Genomic DNA, 22500 nt, shown 5'->3' with positions numbered 1-22500 from the left:
AGAAAGTTGTAAGGACACCGCTGTTATCTTGTTAGAAAGTTGCAAGGACACAGCTGTTATCTTGTTAGAAAGTTGTAAGGACACCGCTGTTATCTTGTTAGAAAGTTGCAAGGATACAGCTGTTATCTTGTTAGAAAGTTGTAAGGACACCGCTGTTATCTTGTTAGAAAGTTGCAAGGATACAGCTGTTATCTTGATAGAAAGTTGTAAGGACACCGCTGTTATCTTGTTAGAAAGTTGCAAGGACACAGCTGTTATCTTGTTAGAAAGTTGTAAGGACACCGCTGTTATCTTGTTAGAAAGTTGCAAGGACACAGCTGTTATCTTGTTAGAAAGTTGTAAGGACACCGCTGTTATCTTGTTAGAAAGTTGCAAGGACACAGCTGTTATCTTGTTAGAAAGTTGTAAGGACACCGCTGTTATCTTGTTAGAAAGTTGCAAGGACACAGCTGTTATCTTGTTAGAAAGTTGTAAGGACACCGCTGTTATCTTGTTAGAAAGTTGCAAGGACACAGCTGTTATCTTGTTAGAAAGTTGTAAGGACACCGCTGTTATCTTGTTAGAAAGTTGCAAGGACACAGCTGTTATCTTGATAGAAAGTTGTAAGGACACCGCTGTTATCTTGTTAGAAAGTTGCAAGGACACAGCTGTTATCTTGTTAGAAAGTTGTAAGGACACCGCTGTTATCTTGTTAGAAAGTTGCAAGGACACAGCTGTTATCTTGTTAGAAAGTTGTAAGGACACCGCTGTTATCTTGTTAGAAAGTTGCAAGGACACAGCTGTTATCTTGTTAGAAAGTTGTAAGGACACCGCTGTTATCTTGTTAGAAAGTTGCAAGGACACAGCTGTTATCTTGTTAGAAAGTTGTAAGGACACCGCTGTTATCTTGTTAGAAAGTTGCAAGGATACAGCTGTTATCTTGTTAGAAAGTTGTAAGGATACAGATGTTATCTTGTTAGAAAAATTGTAAGGACACAGCTGTTATCTTGATAGAAAGTTGCAAGGATACAGTTGTTATCTTGTTAGAAAGTTGTAAGGATACAGCTGTTATCTTGTTAGAAAGTTGTAAGGACACAGCTGTTATCTTGTTAGAAAGTTGTAAGGACACAGTTGTTATCTTGTTAGAAAGTTGTAAGGATACCGCTGTTATCTTGTTAGAAAGTTGTAAGGACACAGCTGTTATCTTGTAAGAAAGTTGTAAGGATACAACTGTTATCTTGTTAGAAAGTTGCAAGGACACAGCTGTTATCTTGTTAGTAAGTCGTAAGGACACAGCTGATATCTTGTTAGTAAGTTGTAAGGACACAGCTGTTATCTTGTTAGAAAGTTGTAAGGACACAGCTGTTATCTTGTTAGTAAGTTGTAAGGACACAGTTGTTATCTTGTTAGAAAGTTGTAAGGACACAGCTGTTATCTTGTTAGTAAGTTGTAAGGACACAGCTGTTATCTTGCTAGTAAGTTGCAAGGACACAGCTGCTATCTTGTTAGAAAGTTGTAAGGACACAGCTGTTATCTTGTTAGAAAGTTGTAAGGACACAGCTGTTATCTTGTTAGAAAGCTGTAAGGACACAGCTGTTATCTTGTTAGAAAGTTGTAAGGATACAGCTGTTATCTTGTTAGTAAGTTGTAAGGACACAGCTGCTATCTCGTTAGTAAGTTGTAAGGACACAGCTGCTATCTTGTTAGAAAGTTGCAAGGACACAGCTGTTATCTCGTTAGTAAGTTGCAAGGACACAGCTGCTATCTTGTTAGTAAGTTGTAAGGACACAGCTGCTATCTTGTTAGAAAGTTGCAAGGACACAGCTGTTATCTTGTTAGAAAGTTGTAAGGACACAGCTGCTATCTTGTTAGAAAGTTGCAAGGACACAGCTGTTACCTTGTTAGTAAGTTGTAAGGACACAGCTGTTACCTTGTTAGAAAGTTGTAAGGACACAGCTGTTACCTTGTTAGTAAGTTGTAAGGACACAGCTGCTATCTTGTTAGAAAGTTGCAAGGACACAGCTGTTATCTTGTTAGAAAGTTGTAAGGACACAGCTGTTATCTTCTTAGAAAGTTGCAAGGACACAGCTGTTATCTTGTTAGAAAGTTGCAAGGATACAGCTGTTTATCTTGTTAGAAAGTTGCAAGGACACAGCTGTTATCTTGTTAGAAAGTTGTAAGGATACAGCTGTTATCTTGTTAGAAAGTTGCAAGGACACAGCTGTTATCTTGTTAGAAAGTTGTAAGGATACAGCTGTTATCTTGCTAGAAAGGTGAAGCTATGGAGTTGTAAGGGCATCTTGAAGAGGCACAGCCATTTTCTCGAATGCCTTTCAAGAAGTCAGTTATATTTCAATGGGACTTACATAAAATCATAGCTATAATTACACTAGCGTTTTAATAATCACATTTCTGGGTGGCTTTCAGAGATGCAGCTATATCTTCTCATGCCTTTCGAAAAGTTAAAGTTATATTTTCATGCGAATAGGTGAAGAAATACAACTATAAATCCAACAATGCCCTACCGATAACTGCAGCTATATTTTCTGGGTGCTTTTTTTTATGTCACTTTCAAGGTGCAGTTTCATTCATGCATCTCACAGACAACTATAGATATGTTCAAATTTTTTAAGATGCTTAAATTCCTTTTTTTTTTTTTATTTTCACTCAGAATGAAGTTGCTAAAATTCCCCTTTTTTAGAAAGGCTTGAGAATAATTCCGTTATATTAGAAACGAGTAGCAATTTTTTTTTTTCATTTTTTTTTATGAAAGTAGTTATAATTCCATTAATCTTTTAATTTCCCAAGGAATAGATATAATTCAATTTTGCCATCAAGGAGACTTGAGTGTTATTCCACGTACCTGACTGAACGTTTCATCCATATATATATAAAAAAAAAAAAAAAAAAAAAAAAAAAAAAAAAAAAATCTCCATGTCTTGATAAATCAATATCGTTTCCCGACCACAGAAAGACAGGATGATAATCTCTGACATGATTCCGTTAACTGAACATAAAAGGTAATAATCTAATTGACTTCTGTTCAATAAATTACCATTGATGACTCAAGAGAGCATCATTAATTGAGGTTAATCTGAGGAAATAAAACGATCATTTCTGACGTTCAGCTCATTAATGGCGGGGGCAAGGGACAGTGACATTTTCTTAGCTAGCAGAATTATGCCCTAGAAACTGACTATCAGCGTCCAAGATCCCTCTCCACCCACGTTTGGACCAGGGAGGGCTAGGCGATGACTGTCTATAATTCAGCAGTCAGATCTATAGGCTCCCCTAAAACCCCCATCCTTAGCTCACAAGGATGGTGAGGTTGCAGCGACCAAAGAACTATCGAGTTTGAGCGAGACTCGAACTCCAGTCCGGTGAGCACAAGGCAGGGACGCTTCCAATAGGACACCACAATCTGTTAAATATCCTGATAAATTCAAAGCAAAGCTTTTCCTAATTGTTGTGCTAATGCATGTAAAGTTTTAGATTTATCCCTTATTATTATTATTATTATAATTATTATTACTATTTATCATTATTATTATTATTATTATTATTACTATTATTATTATTATCATTATTGTTATTATTATTATTATCATTATTATTATTATTTTAATTATTATTATTATTATTATTATTATTATTATTATTATTATTATTATTATTATTACTAATTTTTTCTCCTCGTTCGTTTTCATGTCATATTAGATTTTACAACTACGTGTGCATGTATCGACATAACCATATTTACATGAAAATATAAACAGGTATAATTTATTGCCTCCATTCGCTGTACCTTCTATGATGCAATGAATGCAAAGTATCAATTACTAAGTAAAAATTTTCTTTAAAGTAATATTGTTTTTATGTAATGCAATTCTTCTCACGCAGTGCATTCCATTAAATAATGTATGCCTTTATTTCTAGACGTAAGAATGGCGAACAAATAAATCGTAAGTGATGAGTATCTGCAAACAAGCAAAGGCAGGGTGACCCGACCAATCAGAAAACAACATCAAACCATTGTTCTCTAGTCTTGGGTAGTGCCATCGCCTCTGTACCATGGTCTTCCACAGTCTTGGGTTAGAGTTCTCTTGCTTGAGGGTACACTCGTGCACACTATTCTATCTAATTTCTCTTCTTCTTGTTTTGTTAAAGTTTTTATAGTTTATATAGGAAATATCTATTTCAATGTTGTTACTCTTCTTAAAATATTTTATTTTTCCGTGTTTCCTTTCCTCACTGGGCTATTTTCCCTCTTGGGGCCCCTGGGCTTATAGCATCTTGCTTTTCCAAGTAGGGTTGTAGCTTAGCAAGTAATAATAATAATAATACTAATAATAATAACAATAATAATAACAACAACAACAACAACAACAACAACAACAACAACAACAACAATAATAATAATAATAATAATAATAATAATAATAATAATAATAATAATAAACATTGCGAACAGAGAAATACGAAGGAGGGGCAGAAGTGGTCATTGAACCTGACAGATAAAGGGGCGTTGACCTTATGATAATACTTGTGGGAGGATGCTTGTGGCCCTTAAAGAGGATGGTTATTATGCGTTGCTATTGATTGATTAGTCTGATGAACTGGCGTCGCTGCCATTACGCTTCATCTCCTAACAACGTTAAGTCTTTGGGAGGTACGGATAGTAATAACGCCTTACGCTTCGGCGTATGGAATTAAGCGTATGGTGCGATTGTATTGAAAAAGAGAGAGAGAGAGAGAGAGAGAGAGAGAGAGAGAGAGAGAGAGAGAGAGAGAGAGAGAGAGAGAGAGAGAGAGTCTCAGTTGATTAGGTAGATTCTTTATGGGGTGCCCTGATGGAAGGCCCCTTACTGACAAAAGACACCTAATCTAAAATCAATTAGCGAAAATAGGCAAAGAATATTAAGTCGTATCAACATAAATTTCAATATCTAAGGCGATCAGAATTTGTGTAAGAGAAATAAAACAATTAATTACTAATTACTCAAGTTTTGGTCTCATGGAGACGTTCTAATATTTATCTTCTAAAGACAAATAATTTTAGTCAGCACTTTGAATGTAAAAATGAAACTAACCAATAATTATTATTACCACATGTCTAATCATTATGATTTTTCCAGATCATTAACGTTAGAAGATGGAAGAGTAATTTGAAAGAACTTTTATAACTTGAAAATACAGGCAGAGGCGTCGTCTTTAAGAAATGACTGGCGAACACAAACTGCCACAAGTAAGAAGGAAGATTCCAGGTGAAAATCCCTTGAAAACATTGAAGGGAAATCACATTGCACCAAATTGCATTTCCTGTTCGATCTGCCAGCATAGCTTTCGTGCAGACTGCGGCAATGGATTGCCACTTAAAGGTTTGAAGGCCACACATGAACGGCAGGAAAAATAATCTCAAAATACTATGATGAATCTTTTACTCGTTGTCCTTTTTACCATTTCTTCTGCGCTTAAAAGTTTAAAGGTCGCTCGTGAATGGCAGGGGCAAGGGACAGTGACATTGCCCTATCGAGCAGGACAATGCCCTAGAGACGGACCATATATACATATGATCAGAGCCCAAGGCCCCTCTCCACTCAAGCTAGGACCAAGGAGGGCCAGACAGTGGCTGCACATACCTATAAGCTCCCCCAAACCACCCATCCTTAGCTCACAAGGATGACAAGGTTGCAGCGACAAAAGGAACTAAGGAATTTGAGCGGAACTCGAACCCCAGTCTGGCGTTCACCAGTCAGGGACGTTACCATATCGGCCACCACAACTTTGAAGAATGTCTCTCTGATTTGCTTCTATTTTTGCAATATGCATATTTCGATTTCACCTTATTCTTTCCACGGAGACTACACCATATTTTTATGTAAAATCCCAATTCAAATGTTTCTTTATTTTTAACCCCCAGTATTTTCCTATGTTAAATCAAACACAATTTCTATATTCCTAGGTAAATTAAAAAACAATGTCCACTTTCCCAGGTAAATTAAAAAAAAAATCTATTTTCCTATGTAAATTCAAACATAATTTCTATTTTCCTATGTAAATTCACACAAAATTTCTATTTTCCTGGATAAATTCAAACACTTTCCTTTTCATGGGTAAATTTAAACACGACTTCCCTTTTCATGGGTAAATTTAAACACGGCTTCCATTTTCCTAAGCAAATTTAAACACGGCTTCTATTTTCCTAAGTAAATTCAAACACCTTTTATTTTCAAGGGTAAATTAAAACAACGACTTCTTTTTTCCTCGGTATATTAAGAACGACTTCCGTTTTCATACGTAAATTCAAACACGACTTCCAGATCCGCCTCAGATTCAGCTTAAATATTACAGAATTAATTTCCAAAAGTACCAGCAACTTCACCGTTATTGTGCGGAGGGGGGAGAGTTTGGGGGGAGCCCATAGACTTACCCGCTCATTCATCGGCAGCCATTCCCTGGCCTTCCCTGGTCCTGGCTTGGGTGGATCATGTTCATACATACATATGTAGGGTCGGTCTCGAAGACGTAGCCTCTACCATTTATAAGGTAGTACCTTTAAACATTAATGGCATGGAAGGAACAAGCTTGAAGACTGATGGGGATAATTTTGAGAAAAAAAAAAAAAAAAAAAAAAAAAAACAGTTCGATGTTTTTCCACTGTCTACCTGCATAACTTTATCAAAATTAAGTGGTAGTAATCAAACCCAACTAAACAACCAAACACGGAGGCATTACTTTGAGAAGACAGAGAATTTGTCTAATCCTATTCTGGATAAAAATTAATCCTGAGGGCTGAGACCTCCAGCTTCATTATAGAGAATAATCTTAACGAATTGAGAGTCTCTTCCACTCGAAGTTGGCTCTCTCTCTCTCTCTCTCTCTCTCTCTCTCTCTCTCTCTTCATTATAGAGAATAATCTTAACGAATTGAGTCTCTTCCACTCGAAGTTGGCTCTCTCTCTCTCTCTCTCTCTCTCTCTCTCTCATGTCTTGCAGTTGAGAATTGCTATTATGCAGTGATCTCCCTCTCAGCCAGATGGTGCAATCCAGGCCCCAATCTTCAAATTTATCGAAGCTAATATGAATGCCCAAGACAATTACTATAATTATACATTCACTGAATTCATCTCTATATTTTGATTAATCGTTATCTCAGAATATACATCTATTCACAGAACTAAACCATTCCCTATTTATTTATAGTTTATATAGGAAATAATTATTTCTATGTTATTACTATTCTTAAAATATTCTATTTTTCTTTGTTTCCTTTCCTCACTAGGCTGTTTTCCCTGGTGGAGCCTTTGGGCTTGTAGCATCCTACTTTTCCAACTAGGGTTGTAGCGTAGCAAGTAATAATAATAATAATTATAATAATAATAATAATAATAATAATAATAATAATAATAATAATAATAATAATAATAGTATTGATTTGTAAATCTTAGTGACATCTTATATACAATTCATGTTCGTAATTCTACCTAACTTTGTCAAGAGAAGAATTCCAAATCAAAGTGAAATAGAAAAGCAAAATAGTAAAGCATTCGAAGGAGTATTTATATAAATCTATGATTTTAAAAACAATAAAAGATATAAAATAAAAAAAACTATTCAAATTCATCCTTTGTAAAAATCCTTAGTTGTTTAGTTTAAAGAGTAATGGGTGAAAATGAGACTTGAAAGCCAACGGAGGGTAATCATAATTATACTTTTCTCTCTCTCTCTCTCTCTCTCTCTCTCTCTCTCTCTCTCTCTCTCATTATATTGGCGTCATTAAGTGTCACCGGATTAGCAGCCATTTGTCCCGATCCTGACGAAGATGATTCGGACGTAGAATAAACTTTTGATTTCAGGCAAAAAAAAAAAAAAAAAAAAAAAAAAAAAAAAAAAAAAAACCACTATCCCTGGTGCTGATGAGGAATAAACTTTCGACTTCAAAAAAAAAAAAACAGTAACCCTGACGAGGAATAAACCTTCGATTAAAAAAAAAAGAAAAAAAAAAAAAGTATCCGTGATGCTAACGAGGAATAAACTTTTGATTTCAGGAGGTAAAAAAAAAAAAACAGTATCCCTGACGAGGAATAAACCTTCGATTAAAAAAAAAAAACAGTAACCGTGACGCTAACGAGGAATAAACTTTTGATTTCAGGAGGTAAAAAAAAAAACAGTATCCCTGACGAGGAATAAACCTTCGATTAAAAAAAAAAAAAAAAAAACAGTAACCGTGACGCTAACGAGGAATAAACTTTTGATTTCAGGAGGTAAAAAAAAAAAACAGTATCCCTGACGAGGAATAAACCTTCGATTAAAAAAAAAAAAAAAAAACAGTAACCGTGACGCTAACGAGGAATAAACTTTTGATTTCAGGAGGTTAAAAAAAAAAAACAGTATCCCAGACGAGGAATAAACCTTCGATTAAAAAAAAAAAAAAAAACAGTAACCGTAACGCTAACGAGGAATAAACTTTTGATTTCAGGAGGTAAAAAAAAAAAAAAACAGTATCCCTGACGAGGAATAAACCTTCGATTAAAAAAAAAAAAAAAAAAAACAGTATCCCTGACGAGGAATAAACCTTCGATTAAAAAAAAAAAAAAAAAACAGTAACCGTAGCGCTAACGAGGAATAAACTTTTGATTTCAGGAGGTAAAAAAAAAACAGTATCCCTGACGAGGAATAAACCTTCGATTAAAGAAAAAAAAAACAGTAACCGTGACGCTAACGAGGAATAAACTTTTGATTTCAGGAGGTAAAAAAAAAAAAACAGTATCCCTGACGAGGAATAAACCTTCGATTAAAAAAAAAAAAAAAAAAAACAGTAACCGTAACGCTAACGAGGAATAAACTTTTGATTTCAGGAGGTAAAAAAAAACAGTATCCCTGACGAGGAATAAACCTTCGATTAAAAAAAAAAAAAAAAAAAAACAGTATCCCTGACGAGGAATAAACCTTCGATTAAAAAAAAAAAAAACAGTAACCGTAACGCTAACGAGGAATAAACTTTTGATTTCAGGAGGTAAAAAAAAAAAAAAAACAGTATCCCTGACGAGGAATAAACATTCGATTAAAAAAGAAAAAAAAAACAGTAACCGTGACGCTAACGAGGAATAAACTTTTGATTTCAGGAGGTAAAAAAAAAAAAAAACAGTATCCCTGACGAGGAATAAACCTTCGATTAAAAAAAAAAAAAAAAAAACAGTATCCCTGACGAGGAATAAACCTTCGATTAAAAAAAAAAAACAGTAACCGTAACGCTAACGAGGAATAAACTTTTGATTTCAGGAGGTAAAAAAAAAAAAAACAGTATCCCTGACGAGGAATAAACCTTCGATTAAAAAAAAAAAAAAAAAACAGTATCCCTGACGAGGAATAAACCTTCGATTCAAAAAAAAAAAAAAAAAAAAACAGTAACCGTAACGCTATCGAGGAATAAACTTTTGATTTCAGGAGGTAAAAAAAAAAACAGTATCCCTGACGAGGAATAAACCTTCGATTAAAAAAAAAAAAAAAAACAGTAACCGTGACGCTAACGAGGAATAAACTTTTGATTTCAGGAGGTAAAAAAAAAAAACAGTATCCCTGACGAGGAATAAACCTTCGATTAAAAAAAAAAAAAAAACAGTAACCGTGACGCTAACGAGGAATAAACTTTTGATTTCAGGAGGTTAAAAAAAAAAAAACAGTATCCCTGACGAGGAATAAACCTTCGATTAAAAAAAAAAAAAAACAGTAACCGTGACGCTAACGAGGAATAAACTTTTGATTTCAGGAGGTAAAAAAAAAAAACAGTATCCCTGACGAGGAATAAACCTTCGATTAAAAAAAAAAAAAAAACTGTAACCGTAACGCTAACGAGGAATAAACTTTTGATTTCAGGAGGTAAAAAAAAAAAACAGTATCCCTGACGAGGAATAAACCTTCGATTAAAAAAAAAAAAAAAAAAAAAAAAAAAACTATCCCTGACGAGGAATAAACCTTCGATTAAAAAAAAAAACAGTAACCGTAACGCTAACGAGGAATAAACTTTTGATTTCAGGAGGTAAAAAAAAAAAACAGTATCCCTGACGAGGAATAAACCTTCGATTAAAAAAAAAAAAAAAAACAGTAACCGTGACGCTAACGAGGAATAAACTTTTGATTTCAGGAGGTAAAAAAAAAAACAGTATCCCTGACGAGGAATAAACCTTCGATTAAAAAAAAAAAAAAAAACAGTAACCGTGACGCTAACGAGGAATAAACTTTTGATTTCAGGAGGTTAAAAAAAAAAAACAGTATCCCTGACGAGGAATAAACCTTCGATTAAAAAAAAAAAAAAACAGTAACCGTGACGCTAACGAGGAATAAACTTTTGATTTCAGGAGGTAAAAAAAAAACAGTATCCCTGACGAGGAATAAACCTTCGATTAAAAAAAAAAAAAAAAAAAACAGTATCCCTGACGAGGAATAAACCTTCGATTAAAAAAAAAAACAGTAACCGTGACGCTAACGAGGAATAAACTTTTGATTTCAGGAGGTAAAAAAAAAAAACAGTATCCCTGACGAGGAATAAACCTTCGATTAAAAAAAAAAAAAAAAAACAGTATCCCTGACGAGGAATAAACCTTTGATTAAAAAAAAAAAAAACAGTAACCGTAACGCTAACGAGGAATAAACTTTTGATTTCAGGAGGTAAAAAAAAACAGTATCCCTGACGAGGAATAAACCTTCGATTAAAAAAAAAAAAAACAGTATCCCTGACGAGGAATAAACCTTCGATTAAAAAAAAAAAAAAACAGTATCCCTGACGAGGAATAAACCTTCGATTAAAAAAAAAAAAAACAGTATCCCTGACGAGGAATAAACCTTCGATTAAAAAAAAAAAAAACAGTATCCCTGACGAGGAATAAACCTTCGATTAAAAAAAAAAAAACAGTATCCCTGACGAGGAATAAACCTTCGATTAAAAAAAAAAAAAACAGTATCCCTGACGAGGAATAAACCTTCGATTAAAAAAAAAAAAAACAGTAACCGTAACGCTAACGAGGAATAAACTTTTGATTTCAGGAGGTAAAAAAAAAAAACAGTATCCCTGACGAGGAATAAACCTTCGATTTAAAAAAAAAAAACAGTAACCGTAACGCTAACGAGGAATAAACTTTTGATTTCAGGAGGTAAAAAAAAACAGTATCCCTGACGAGGAATAAACCTTCGATTAAAAAAAAAAAAAACAGTATCCCTGAACGAGGAATAAACCTTCGATTAAAAAAAAAAAAAAACAGTATCCCTGACGAGGAATAAACCTTCGATTAAAAAAAAAAAAAACAGTATCCCTGACGAGGAATAAACCTTCGATTAAAAAAAAAAAAACAGTATCCCTGACGAGGAATAAACCTTCGATTAAAAAAAAAAAAACAGTATCCCTGACGAGGAATAAACCTTCGATTAAAAAAAAAAAAAACAGTATCCCTGACGAGGAATAAACCTTCGATTAAAAAAAAAAAAACAGTATCCCTGACGAGGAATAAACCTTCGATTAAAAAAAAAAAAAACAGTATCCCTGACGAGGAATAAACCTTCGATTAAAAAAAAAAAAAACAGTATCCCTGACGAGGAATAAACCTTCGATTAAAAAAAAAAAAACAGTAACCGTAACGCTAACGAGGAATAAACTTTTGATTTCAGGAGGTAAAAAAAAAAACAGTATCCCTGACGAGGAATAAACCTTCGATTTTAAAAAAAAAAAAACAGAAACCGTGACGCTAACGAGGAATAAACTTTTGATTTCAAGAGGTAAAAAAAAGAAAAATATCCCTGACGCTGTAGAAGAATAAACCTTCGATTTCAGAAAAAAATAGTATCCCTGACGCTAATGAGGAATAAACTTTCGATTTCAGAAAAAAAAAACCAGTATCCCTGACGCTAACGAGGAATAAACTTTTGATTTCAGGAGGAAAAAAACAGTAACCTTGACGCTAACGAGGAATAAACTTTTGATTTCAGAAGGAAAAAAAAACAGTATCCCTGACGCTATAGAGGAATAAACCTTCGATTTCAGAAAAAAACAGTATCCTTGACGCTAACGAGGAATAAACTTTTGATTTCAGGAGGAAAAAAAAACAGTATCCCTGACGCTGTAGAGGAATTAACCTTCGATTTCAAATAGTATCCCTGACGCTAACGAGGAATAAACTTATGATTTCAGGGATGAAAAAAAGAAGAAAAAAAAATATATAAGTATCCCTGACGTCGAGATCTTCAGCGTCATCGCAGAAGACAAACAATACTATGACAGAAATCGGGGTGGTTCTTTATCGTCCTAAATTAAACTCCGAGACGATATTATGAAATATATATTTCACCTATTCTTGAGACGCTGTCAGAAGAACACTTCGATCGGCATTAAAATAGAAAAAGAAGGATAGACTAGATTTGCCTCTATATATATAACGTAAAGTAAATTCTAGATTTTACAAACGTAAAATGATTCAAATTTTTTAACTCATCCAAAATAATGCGTTAAAAAAATGCTAGATTTCACAACTGTAAAATTATTCAACTTCTTTAACTTAATCAAAATAATGCGTTAAAAAATTCTAGATTTTACTACTGTAAAATGAATCAACTTTTTTAACTCAACCAAAATAATGCGTTAAAAAATTCTAGATATCACAACTGTAAAATGATTCAACTTTTTTAACTCATACAAAATTAATTGCATTAAAAAATTTAAGTTTCCGTACCCATATATAGAATGATTTAGGAAATAATCATTTCCCTCAAACATAGAAAGGATGAAAAAATCTAATTTTTCCCTCATTCGCGAGACAAAATATATGACTTATTCAACTACATTTCCATCACTCAAATAGATTTTACAACTCTGAATTCATCAGATTGACAACGCCAAACTTCATTTCGAGACTGAGAAAGCTTTTTTATTTTTATGTGACGAAAATATCAAAATCTTATAATAAAACTCTAGAAAGTAAAAGAAATTGAATACTGTCCCATAAACTTTGGTGTAATTCACATCACCCTGAACATTATTAAAATGATTATAACTGCTATATTATAAGAGTACAGCTATAAACCAGATAATAATAATCAGTATAAGAGCCACTCTGAGATGAAAATTACAAAAAATAACATAAAAAATATGAGAATGAACATTATAGCTAAAAACATAATGAAGGAAACCCCCCCCCCCACCCCACCCACCCACCCCACCCCAAAGTCTGGGAATGTTCAGTATCAAAAGACTAGGTGGCGTTGGTGTCCCACCCGATTGCATAACAACAACCCCCCCACCCCACCCCACCCTCAGCCTACCATCAGCCCCCTTCAGCCCCCCACCCCGCCTCTTGAAGCACTACTGGGTTGTAAATTGCATGCAAAAGCTTCAAATTAATTCCCACGTACTACTCGGGACCCAACTCCATTAAGGGAAAAATAAAAGCTCGTGGAAAATACAAGTGTGGAGACAAGACGACGAGATTGGATGCTTCCATCTCCTACTCCTAACCCCCCCCCCCCCCGCCCCCTTCACTCCTACCCACAATCCTAAGCCCCCCTCCCTGATTCTCCTTCCTCTCTAGCATGTTTCTTATTCTTCATTTCCTTCCTTTCTTCCATTCTCCCTATATCTTCCGTTCCTTTTACAGCTGAGAGTTGGAGAACGAATAGTAAAATGGATGATTTTGTGTAAACATCACATGTTTCTTCTGTTGCTTTTATTACGAGAATAACTCAATAAATATTCAAAACAGTCGAGAGAGAGAGAGAGAGAGAGAGAGAGAGAGAGAGAGAGAGAGAAATCTTTGTGAATATGAGAAAATTAACTCCAAGTGACTTTCCATTTAATTAAAGAGGGATTCGTTTGGCAGTATGAAGGATGGAGATAATAAGACGAGGGAAACTCGACTTTTCTTATCAAACTCTCTCTCTCTCTCTCTCTCCTCTCTCTCTCTCTCTCTCTCTCACACACACACACACACACACACACACACACCTCTAAATATCAATTTCAGGACTTTTTTGTTTGATATCTAATAGTCAGATGGAACCAAGTGAGGAGAGAGAGAGAGAGAGAGAGAGAGAGGAGAGAGAGACAGAGAGAGAGAGAGAGACGAGGGAAACTCGACTTTTCTTATCAAACTCTCTCTCTCTCTCTCTCTCTCTCTCTCTCTCTCTCTCTCTCTCATTATAACCTCTTGATTTCAGGACTTTTCCTGGATATCTACTACTCAGATGGAACCAAGTGAGAGAGAGAGAGAGAGAGAGAGAGAGAGAGAGAAGCTTTGACTCCAAACTCATAACCAAAGCAAACAGAAATAGGATAAAATATATAGGTCGTTCAACGGGAAAGACATGGTAGAGAGAGAAAGAGAGCTTCAAGGCAGGAGAGCATCACCTTTAAGGGAAAAAATAACATAGTAAAAAACTCAAGAAAAAAAAGGAAGTTAGGGAAAAGCATATTACCTTTAAGAATTGAGAGAGAGAGAGAGAGAGAGGAGGAGAGGAGAGAGAGAGAGAGAGAGAGAGAAATATATCAGGCAGGAAGCAGGATATTTCAAGTATATAAAAAAATGTTTTGATAGTAGTCATGGCTGAATAATGTTTTACCCGGCCTAAAATATTCTTTCATATTTATAAAAAAAGATAAGAAAAAACATAAATTTACAACAACTGCCAAATAACCTACTTTTAATAGAATATCTTTAAAGACCAAATATGATAATTGGTAAGAACGTTTATAACTATAAACAATTGCATAAAATGGAAAAAATTACCACAGCCTCAATAATTTTGTCCTGTTTTAATGATGTGTTCAAGTCAACGTTTTTCAACTATTTCACATAAATTGTGCTTTTGGGGCAAGGACCAGAATTACGCCTTATTCTGCGTAAATACACTAGCCATGAAACTTAAAAAAAGAGAGCGTATTATTTATTAAATATTCGTGTGCTGCACATTCAAAGATGCACCTACACAGTATAAAAAAAACACCGTAATTTTAATCGGAAATTCTCCGTAAAAAATATAGTTCTCAACCGTATTTCAGTAAAATACAGGCGACCGTAATTTTACCTAAGTTTGTTATGATCCATCACGGGTTGGTGTGACGGTAATATCACTCGTTTTACGTCAATATATCCGTTTTTTAAATAGTAAAAATCCTGGAATAAATGTTGCCAGGCATTTAATACGTTTTTTTTTTAACGCAAAATTTTTAAGTGTACATATGTTTTTCTTGGATAAAACAACTATTAAAATTCATAATGTCCTACGTTTTTTCCCAATTAGAGAAGTTAATAACAACACCGGCAACCCCCCCCCCCCCCCGGAAAAAAAAAAAAAAAAAAAAAAAAAAAAACCCACCTTCGTCAGGGGTCCTTACCTGACGACAGTTCGAAGGAGCGTTGAGCGAGCCTCATTGTGGAAGGTGATGATGACTGAGGTCTGAGGCAGTTCTGTCTTCCACTCTTTCTTACGACACCTGCAATGGAAGAAATACTCATTATTGGGTGGTCTGTTCTTAAATGAAGAAGATCAAGTTCGAGAAGTTGGATAGCTATGGGAAGATCTTTGGTCAAACAGCATCTTTAATGTTTAATACGCTTCTAGAAGTTTCCATAGTTTTATATAGGAGATATTCATTTAAATGTAATTGTTCTTAAAATATATTATTTTTCCTTGTTTCCTTTCCCCACTGGGCTATTTTCCCTGTTGGGGCCCTGGGCTTATAGCATCTTGCTTTTCCAACTAGGGTTGTAGCTTAGCAAGTAATAATAATGATAACAATAATAAAAGACTAAAATTAAAGCCACATCTTAGCATAACCCTTTTAAATAACAAATATTAATACTGAGGTGCTTTTAACCAAGAGGAAAATAACTCCACGAAACGATATAGTGACAGACCACCTATATAACGTTTAAAACGCTTCAAGAATACTTAAATTGCCGCCAGATCTTTGGAACCCGTGAAAGGGGGGGGGGGGTCAAATGGTGAAAAATGGTGTAGATGAAGGTGAAGTAATGAGGTTCTTAAGGTTATTAATTAAGTTTAACATGCAAGGCCCATTACCATCAATATAATTTTTTTCCCTTTTTTATTGCCCACATAAAGGGATGGAGAAAATAAAAATATATGAGGAATTATAATTTTTCATAACTCAAAAATAATTTATTTCTATAAAGCCTCCGGAGTGTATTAAAAAGAATAAAACTTATATTTATAAAAACGCACAACCACATTTTCATCAATGATGAAAAGGGAAATTACTTTTTAATGAATAAGAATAGAAAATTGCATCAATCTGAAAAAAGGAAATTAAGTTTTTCCCACCAGCGAAAGATGAGGAACACCAATTAATCATCTCTAAAACTAAAAAAAAAAAAATGTTTTTAACGAGAAACGTTTGGACGTCAAACGTTCGTACATAACGTATCTATCCCATAAAAAAAATTAAAAAATAAAAAATCCTTCTATAAAACATAAAAAATCTCAAGTCTCATTCTCCTATTCAATAACTGCACGTTCAATACAAGTTCTCATTCTCCTATTCAATAACTGCACGTTCAATTACAAGTTCCCATTCTCCTATTCAATAACTGCACGTTCAATACAAGTTCTCATTCTCCTATTCAATAACTGCTCGTTCAATACAAAGTTCTCATTCTCCTATTCAATAACTGCACGTTCAATACAAGTTCTCCTTCTCCTATTCAATAACTGCACGTTCAATACAAGTTTTCATTCTCCTATTCAATAACTGCACGTTCAATACAAGTTCTCATTCCCTTATTCAATAACAGCACGTTCAATACCGAGGTTCTCATTCTCCTATTCAATAACCGCACGTTCAATACCTCCCTCCCTCGAGAAAGTTTTCAAATAACCGACGCCTTTCTACTTAATTCGCAAAACATATTCGCACTGATTTGCTAACACCGGAAGATGAAATCACACACCCAATTTATCTCTTCCTTTAGGCCACCCGTCAATTCTAAAACCGTGTTTCAGAATTCTCAACGATTTGTATACACATCACAGTGCCAGCAATCTTTCTCCTTTTCTTTCTCTTGCCTTAGGAAATGTTTTTGCACTAGCGAGACATTTCAAAATCTCTCTCTCTCTCTCCTCTCTCTCTCTCTCTCTCTCTCTGAATGAAGATGCTGGTCTTTGGGAACATGCTGTCGCCCTTTCTTTCTATTAGAACAACAGACTTGCATCGTCTGCTATTCATCTAGCTAACATACATGAATGTATTGTGTATTTTCTCGTGTGATACTATTATCATTATTATTATTATTATTATTATTATTATTATTATTATTATTATTATTATTATTATTATTATTACTAGCCAAGCTACAACCCCTAGTTGGAAAAGCAAGATACTATAAGCCCAAGGGCTCCAAACACATATATTTGATACATATATATATATTGATTTTTTTTCAGGTTTACATATAGTATCAACCTCAAGATATGTTTTTAAATTTAAAGACGTATATTTTCTGTTCTCAAACTTATTGGTATTTCATTTGTTACCTTTTTTTTATTAGTTAGAAAATGTCCTTATTACCTTTAAGAAATACCAAAAATATATCCATTTGTATCCTTATATTTTCTATAATTCAATAGGCATGCATAATTTCAGACTTTTGCTATTAATAAGAAATCTTAGCAATTACTTATCATGTAAATATGAGAATCTGAACTGGATGGAGAGTGTTTTCTTGAATCTTCAAGTATGTTGTTTTATGGGTTTTTGTTTTAATCAATTTATTGCGTCCATTGGCGTTAGACATATTGAGTACATGGTGACAGTAATATTGTTTACATCTACATTGTAATTAAATTATGCCAAAAGAATAATATATATATATATATATATATATATGTATATATCTATTGTATATATATATATATATATATATTAGACAGACATTTAAGTACATATTGAAAATAATATTGTTCACCATCTACAGTATATAATGAAGGTTATACAAATGAATACAAAAATTACGTATAGACAGACATTTAGTACATATTAAAAATAATACTTGTTCATTTCTATATATTAAAGGTTATAAGATATGAATTCATATGGAATACAAAATAAATTTAGTTTGATTTTCGTAGGCAGGTTATTCATTATTAATGTAAATTTAAAGTAAGTGTTATTTTCCTATAGTGTACACTTAGATTTAGAAGTTTCCCCGAAGTTTCGCCAGAGGACTCTAGTGTTTCCATGGACTAAAAGAGATAAGAGGTTTTCTGTTCTTACTACTTCTAAGAAAATAGTCGGAACCTTGACCAATTTCTGCGAACGCAGAAAAAATATTACAAATCGAGTAGCCATATTTCATACTGCGGTATCATACGCGTTTTTTTTTTTTTTTTTTTTTTTTTTTTTTTTTTTTTTTTTTTTTTTTTTTTTTTTTAATTATTGGTTAGAAAAATGTCCTTATTCTCTTGAAGAAATACTAAATCCATCCGTATCCTTATATTTTCTGTTGTTCAATAGACTTGCATCATTTCAGACCTTTACTATTAATAAGAAATCTTAACAGAAGAATCTTTAGAGTAGATTTAGATAAAAATTTACGAGCCTTTTGATTATTTTCAGATTGACAGGTAGGCATATTCGGATAGGCCTACGTTCCAGATAAAGGCCACGTATCAACAATCCACGCGGACGGACAGTTAATCTATTTTTGTTTTCTTTTCAGAGCAGTGGGCAAGCAAGTCTTGTTGACTTACAGGAGATTGATCCAGAGTCATCTACGTCGCAAGAAACAAAATATATCGTACCACGAAAGCGCTTGAAAAGTATGCTTGTCAAAAAAAAAAAAAAAAAAAAAAAAAAATTGGCAGAGGACCAGGAATATAAGAGGTAAATGACGCATACGTGACGTCACAGCTTTAAAAACAGTTTCAGATGTCACGTTCACTTATTTGGCCTTTTCTTAATAAGAGAAGTAATCAAAAGAAATAATTTCCCTTTTGCTGAACTTTTCATACTAATGTAAATTAACATATATTCATTATGAAAAACCAGAAGAAAAAAAAAAAAGGGGAGGGGATTGTATCATAAAATCACATCTTTAAGGTAATCGCCATATAAGCTTTATTCACTAAAGGTGAAGTTTTTATTTGAATAAAATTGCTTTTCTTTCATTATGTAATGCATGAATTGAGAAAAAACACCAACGAATTATTAGAAAAAAGAGCATTTCTTTTTTATTTATATTACATTTTTCAATGCTAAAGTACGATAATTTAAAACGCGGATTTTGCGGAACCATTCAAATACTAAACAAAATACGCAAATCTAATATGAATTAGAAAACAAAAAACATGTTTGCACCTGAAATCAAAATTTCATCAAAATATCAAAAATGTCAAGTCGAGCGATCGACTTATACTCGAGACCTTGACATTACAGAGGCGAAAACAGCAATGCTAAATGTCAAGGCAATAAACTTAATATTTTTTTCTTATATTTGGAATATCCTTTTTTTCGGTAAGAAAAAAAAAGATAAATTGATTCCATATTCTAGATCATATGAATTCATTCAGAGAGGATTTTGCATTTAAGTAGAATTAAACGGGAGTGTTTTATGTTGTTTATTTCAAAAACCTAATGTAAAATTGCATAAATTGCAATTCACTTGCATAAATGGAAAAAAATTGAAATCTACCCAAATTTCGGCAGAATACCAAAGGACAAAAGGTGTATGTATACAGTAATATATATGTATTGACCTTGGCTGTATGCTATTGACATACATTCGTTTTATACTTCTTTCGATCGTATTTTTTAATTTGGCATAATTATTCATCTTGGTATTTTTTCATGTATCTTAATTTATTTTCCTGTTTCCTTTCCGCACTGGGACTTCTTTTCCTTTTTAAATCATGAGTTTTTTTGCATTCTGCTTTTCCACCTAGGGTGCTGCTTACCTAGTAATAACAATGACAACCACCATAAAAATAACAACACCAACTACTAAAATAAGAATAACAATTATTGTGAAAATTATATTCTTGTACATTAATCGTTTGAGAGTGGATAAAGTGATAAAATCTCCCAATCTATTTCTGACATAACACAGATGTGTGCACATCTGGTCGTACATATGAAACGAGACTTCACAAGTTTCAGTCTGTAGCAAACATGTAAAATCCTCTAAGATATAATGGTTTATTATAAAATTATTTTATTCTTCTTTACTGAGAACACAAAACATGTGTTTATCTAGATCATCTTCTCTCTCTCTCTCTCTCTCTCTCTCTCTCTCCTCTCGCTATGCGTAATATAATGAATAAAATTCATTCAATGGATAAAATACAAGATAAATAAAGTATGAATATAATCATCTGCTTTAGGTACCCTGATATGACCTTTGGCTAACCCACCATTTCCTCACGTAGCTGATGTTTCTTCTCTCTCTCTCCTCTCCCTCTCCTCTCTCCTCTCCTCTCTCTCTCTACACGTAGTCATTATCTCTTTTGTTTGTTTTCTAAGGCATAACACAAGCAGAGAAAAATTAGAAAGAAGTGAAGAATAGAAAGTCCTAGGCTTATTACGAATAGTGGTTTTGAGTGTTGTTAGCGATAAATCAAATTTCCCAATATTTGCAACATGCAATCATTGAAGATAATTTTTGTCAAGAGACTCAGCAAACAAAGGTTCACAATAAGGTGATGACATAGATGCAAGTAGAGTAGTATCCCTCGGCGCAAACAACTCGCTCATTATGGGTAAATCACTTTGGTAGGCAGAGTAGTATCATCCTGCCAAAAACAAACTAATCATTATAAGCCCATCATTTTTGTCTGTAGTGCAAATAGAGTAGTATCATCTGCAAAAACAACCTATTCTAAGTAGAGTAGTATCCTCTGGAAAAAACAAGCCACTCATTATAGACCAATCACTAATGCAGGTAGAGTAGCATCATCTGCAAAGGCAACACACCATTCCAGTCCAATCACTATTGCAAGTCGATTAGTATCCTCTGCACAAACAAGCCACTCATTATAAACCAATCACTGCTGCAGGTAGAGTAGTATCATCTACAAAGGCAACCCACCCATTCTAGTCCAATCACTATTACAAGTAGAGTAGTATCCTCAGCACAAACAACCTCACTCATTATAGACCAATCACTGATGCCAGTAGAGTAGTATCATCTGGAAAGACAACTCACTCATTACAGTCAACCTCTATTGCAAGTAGATAGTATCCTTTGCACATACACGCCACTCATTGTCGACCAATCACTATTGCCAGTGGAGAAGTATCATCTGCAAAGGCAACTCAGTAGAGTAGTATCGTCTGCAAAGGCAACTCAGTAGAATAGTATCATCTGCAAAGGCAACTCAGTAGAGTAGTATCATTTGCAAAGGCAACTTCCTCATTACAGTCCAATCCCTATTGCAAAGAGAGTAGTATCATCTGCAAAAACTAACTTACTATAGACGAATAAATATAATTATGGTGACAATAACTCAACATTCTATGAAATAGTTGTTCTCACTCATCATTTAAATATCCGAATTCTCTCAACAAGATTTACGTATTTAAGAATTTCGGCCTTATGGCCCACCACTGGAGTTGAGGTGGTTATATAGCCGCGATATGCGATAGGAAGAAAACCTCGCACTTAGACCTTGAAGTAAAATTAAAAGAAATCAGACAGCGAGATGTAAGAAAGAAACTTGGAACAGGGGCTAAAGCAGAGGGCTAAAACGTGTATGGACTATGGAGCCATATATTAAAGGGGACAGTGCACCAAGAACGCTCGTCGCCCTCCTTAACCTCACCCCCTAAGGGGGATCACAAGGCTTCAAATAATGAAATGTAAAACAAAATGAAAATATGAAAACAAAGAACGTAGATATGGTCTTATTGTTCTTGATTCAGAACAACACGTGAGGATATATCCAATATTTCCCTTCAACAAATAACGGGACTCCGTGCCTGGACATAACTTTGATATACCTGGGTGCCTTTTACGAGAAAACACATAACTCATAACAGAAAATTAAGATAAGCAAACGATCGAGTAAAAGCTTAATTTCATGAAATCAAAATATTCATGCAAACTAAACGAACACCAATGCGAAAGTCAGCGAAAAGCAAAATGGGATGAATCGAAAACTGAGCTAACTTGGCCCCTTTAAGATCATGTAATAATCCGCGAATGAAAATGGAATTATGGACTTATGGAATTTGGGTCATAAAGGCCAAGTCGATGGGGCTTGGGAGGACATTTAGTGTGTAGATACAAATGGGAGAATAATCAGCAGTTGCACTGTGAAGAAATATTTAGATGTTTGATGATAATCAATCTAAAGAACCAGGAATTATTTAAGAAAAATTTTGATGTTTGATGATAATCAATCTAAAGATCCAGGAATTATTTAAGAAAAATTTTGATCTTTGACGATAGCCATTGTAAAAAATCAGGAATTATTTAAGAAAATTTTAGAAGTTTGATGAAAATAAATCTAAAGAACCAAGAATCAT

General features: G+C 33.9%; 1 protein-coding gene across 3 annotated transcripts in view; it reads right to left on the bottom strand.

Moving 5' to 3' along the window:
• Nucleotides 1-22500, bottom strand: part of Pgant2 (polypeptide N-acetylgalactosaminyltransferase 2) — a 415237-nt gene that overhangs the window by 182787 nt on the left and 209950 nt on the right. For all 3 annotated transcript variants that reach the window (XM_068383494.1, XM_068383491.1, XM_068383492.1), the window contains one exon: nt 15355-15453. In XM_068383494.1, the coding sequence (XP_068239595.1) occupies nt 15355-15453 (99 nt within the window). The remainder of the gene's footprint in view (nt 1-15354; nt 15454-22500) is intronic.

This window comes from Palaemon carinicauda, chromosome 11 (assembly GCF_036898095.1).
Source record: "Palaemon carinicauda isolate YSFRI2023 chromosome 11, ASM3689809v2, whole genome shotgun sequence".
NCBI lineage: Eukaryota > Metazoa > Arthropoda > Malacostraca > Decapoda > Palaemonidae > Palaemon > Palaemon carinicauda.
This window is presented reverse-complemented; position numbering and strand designations above follow the sequence as displayed.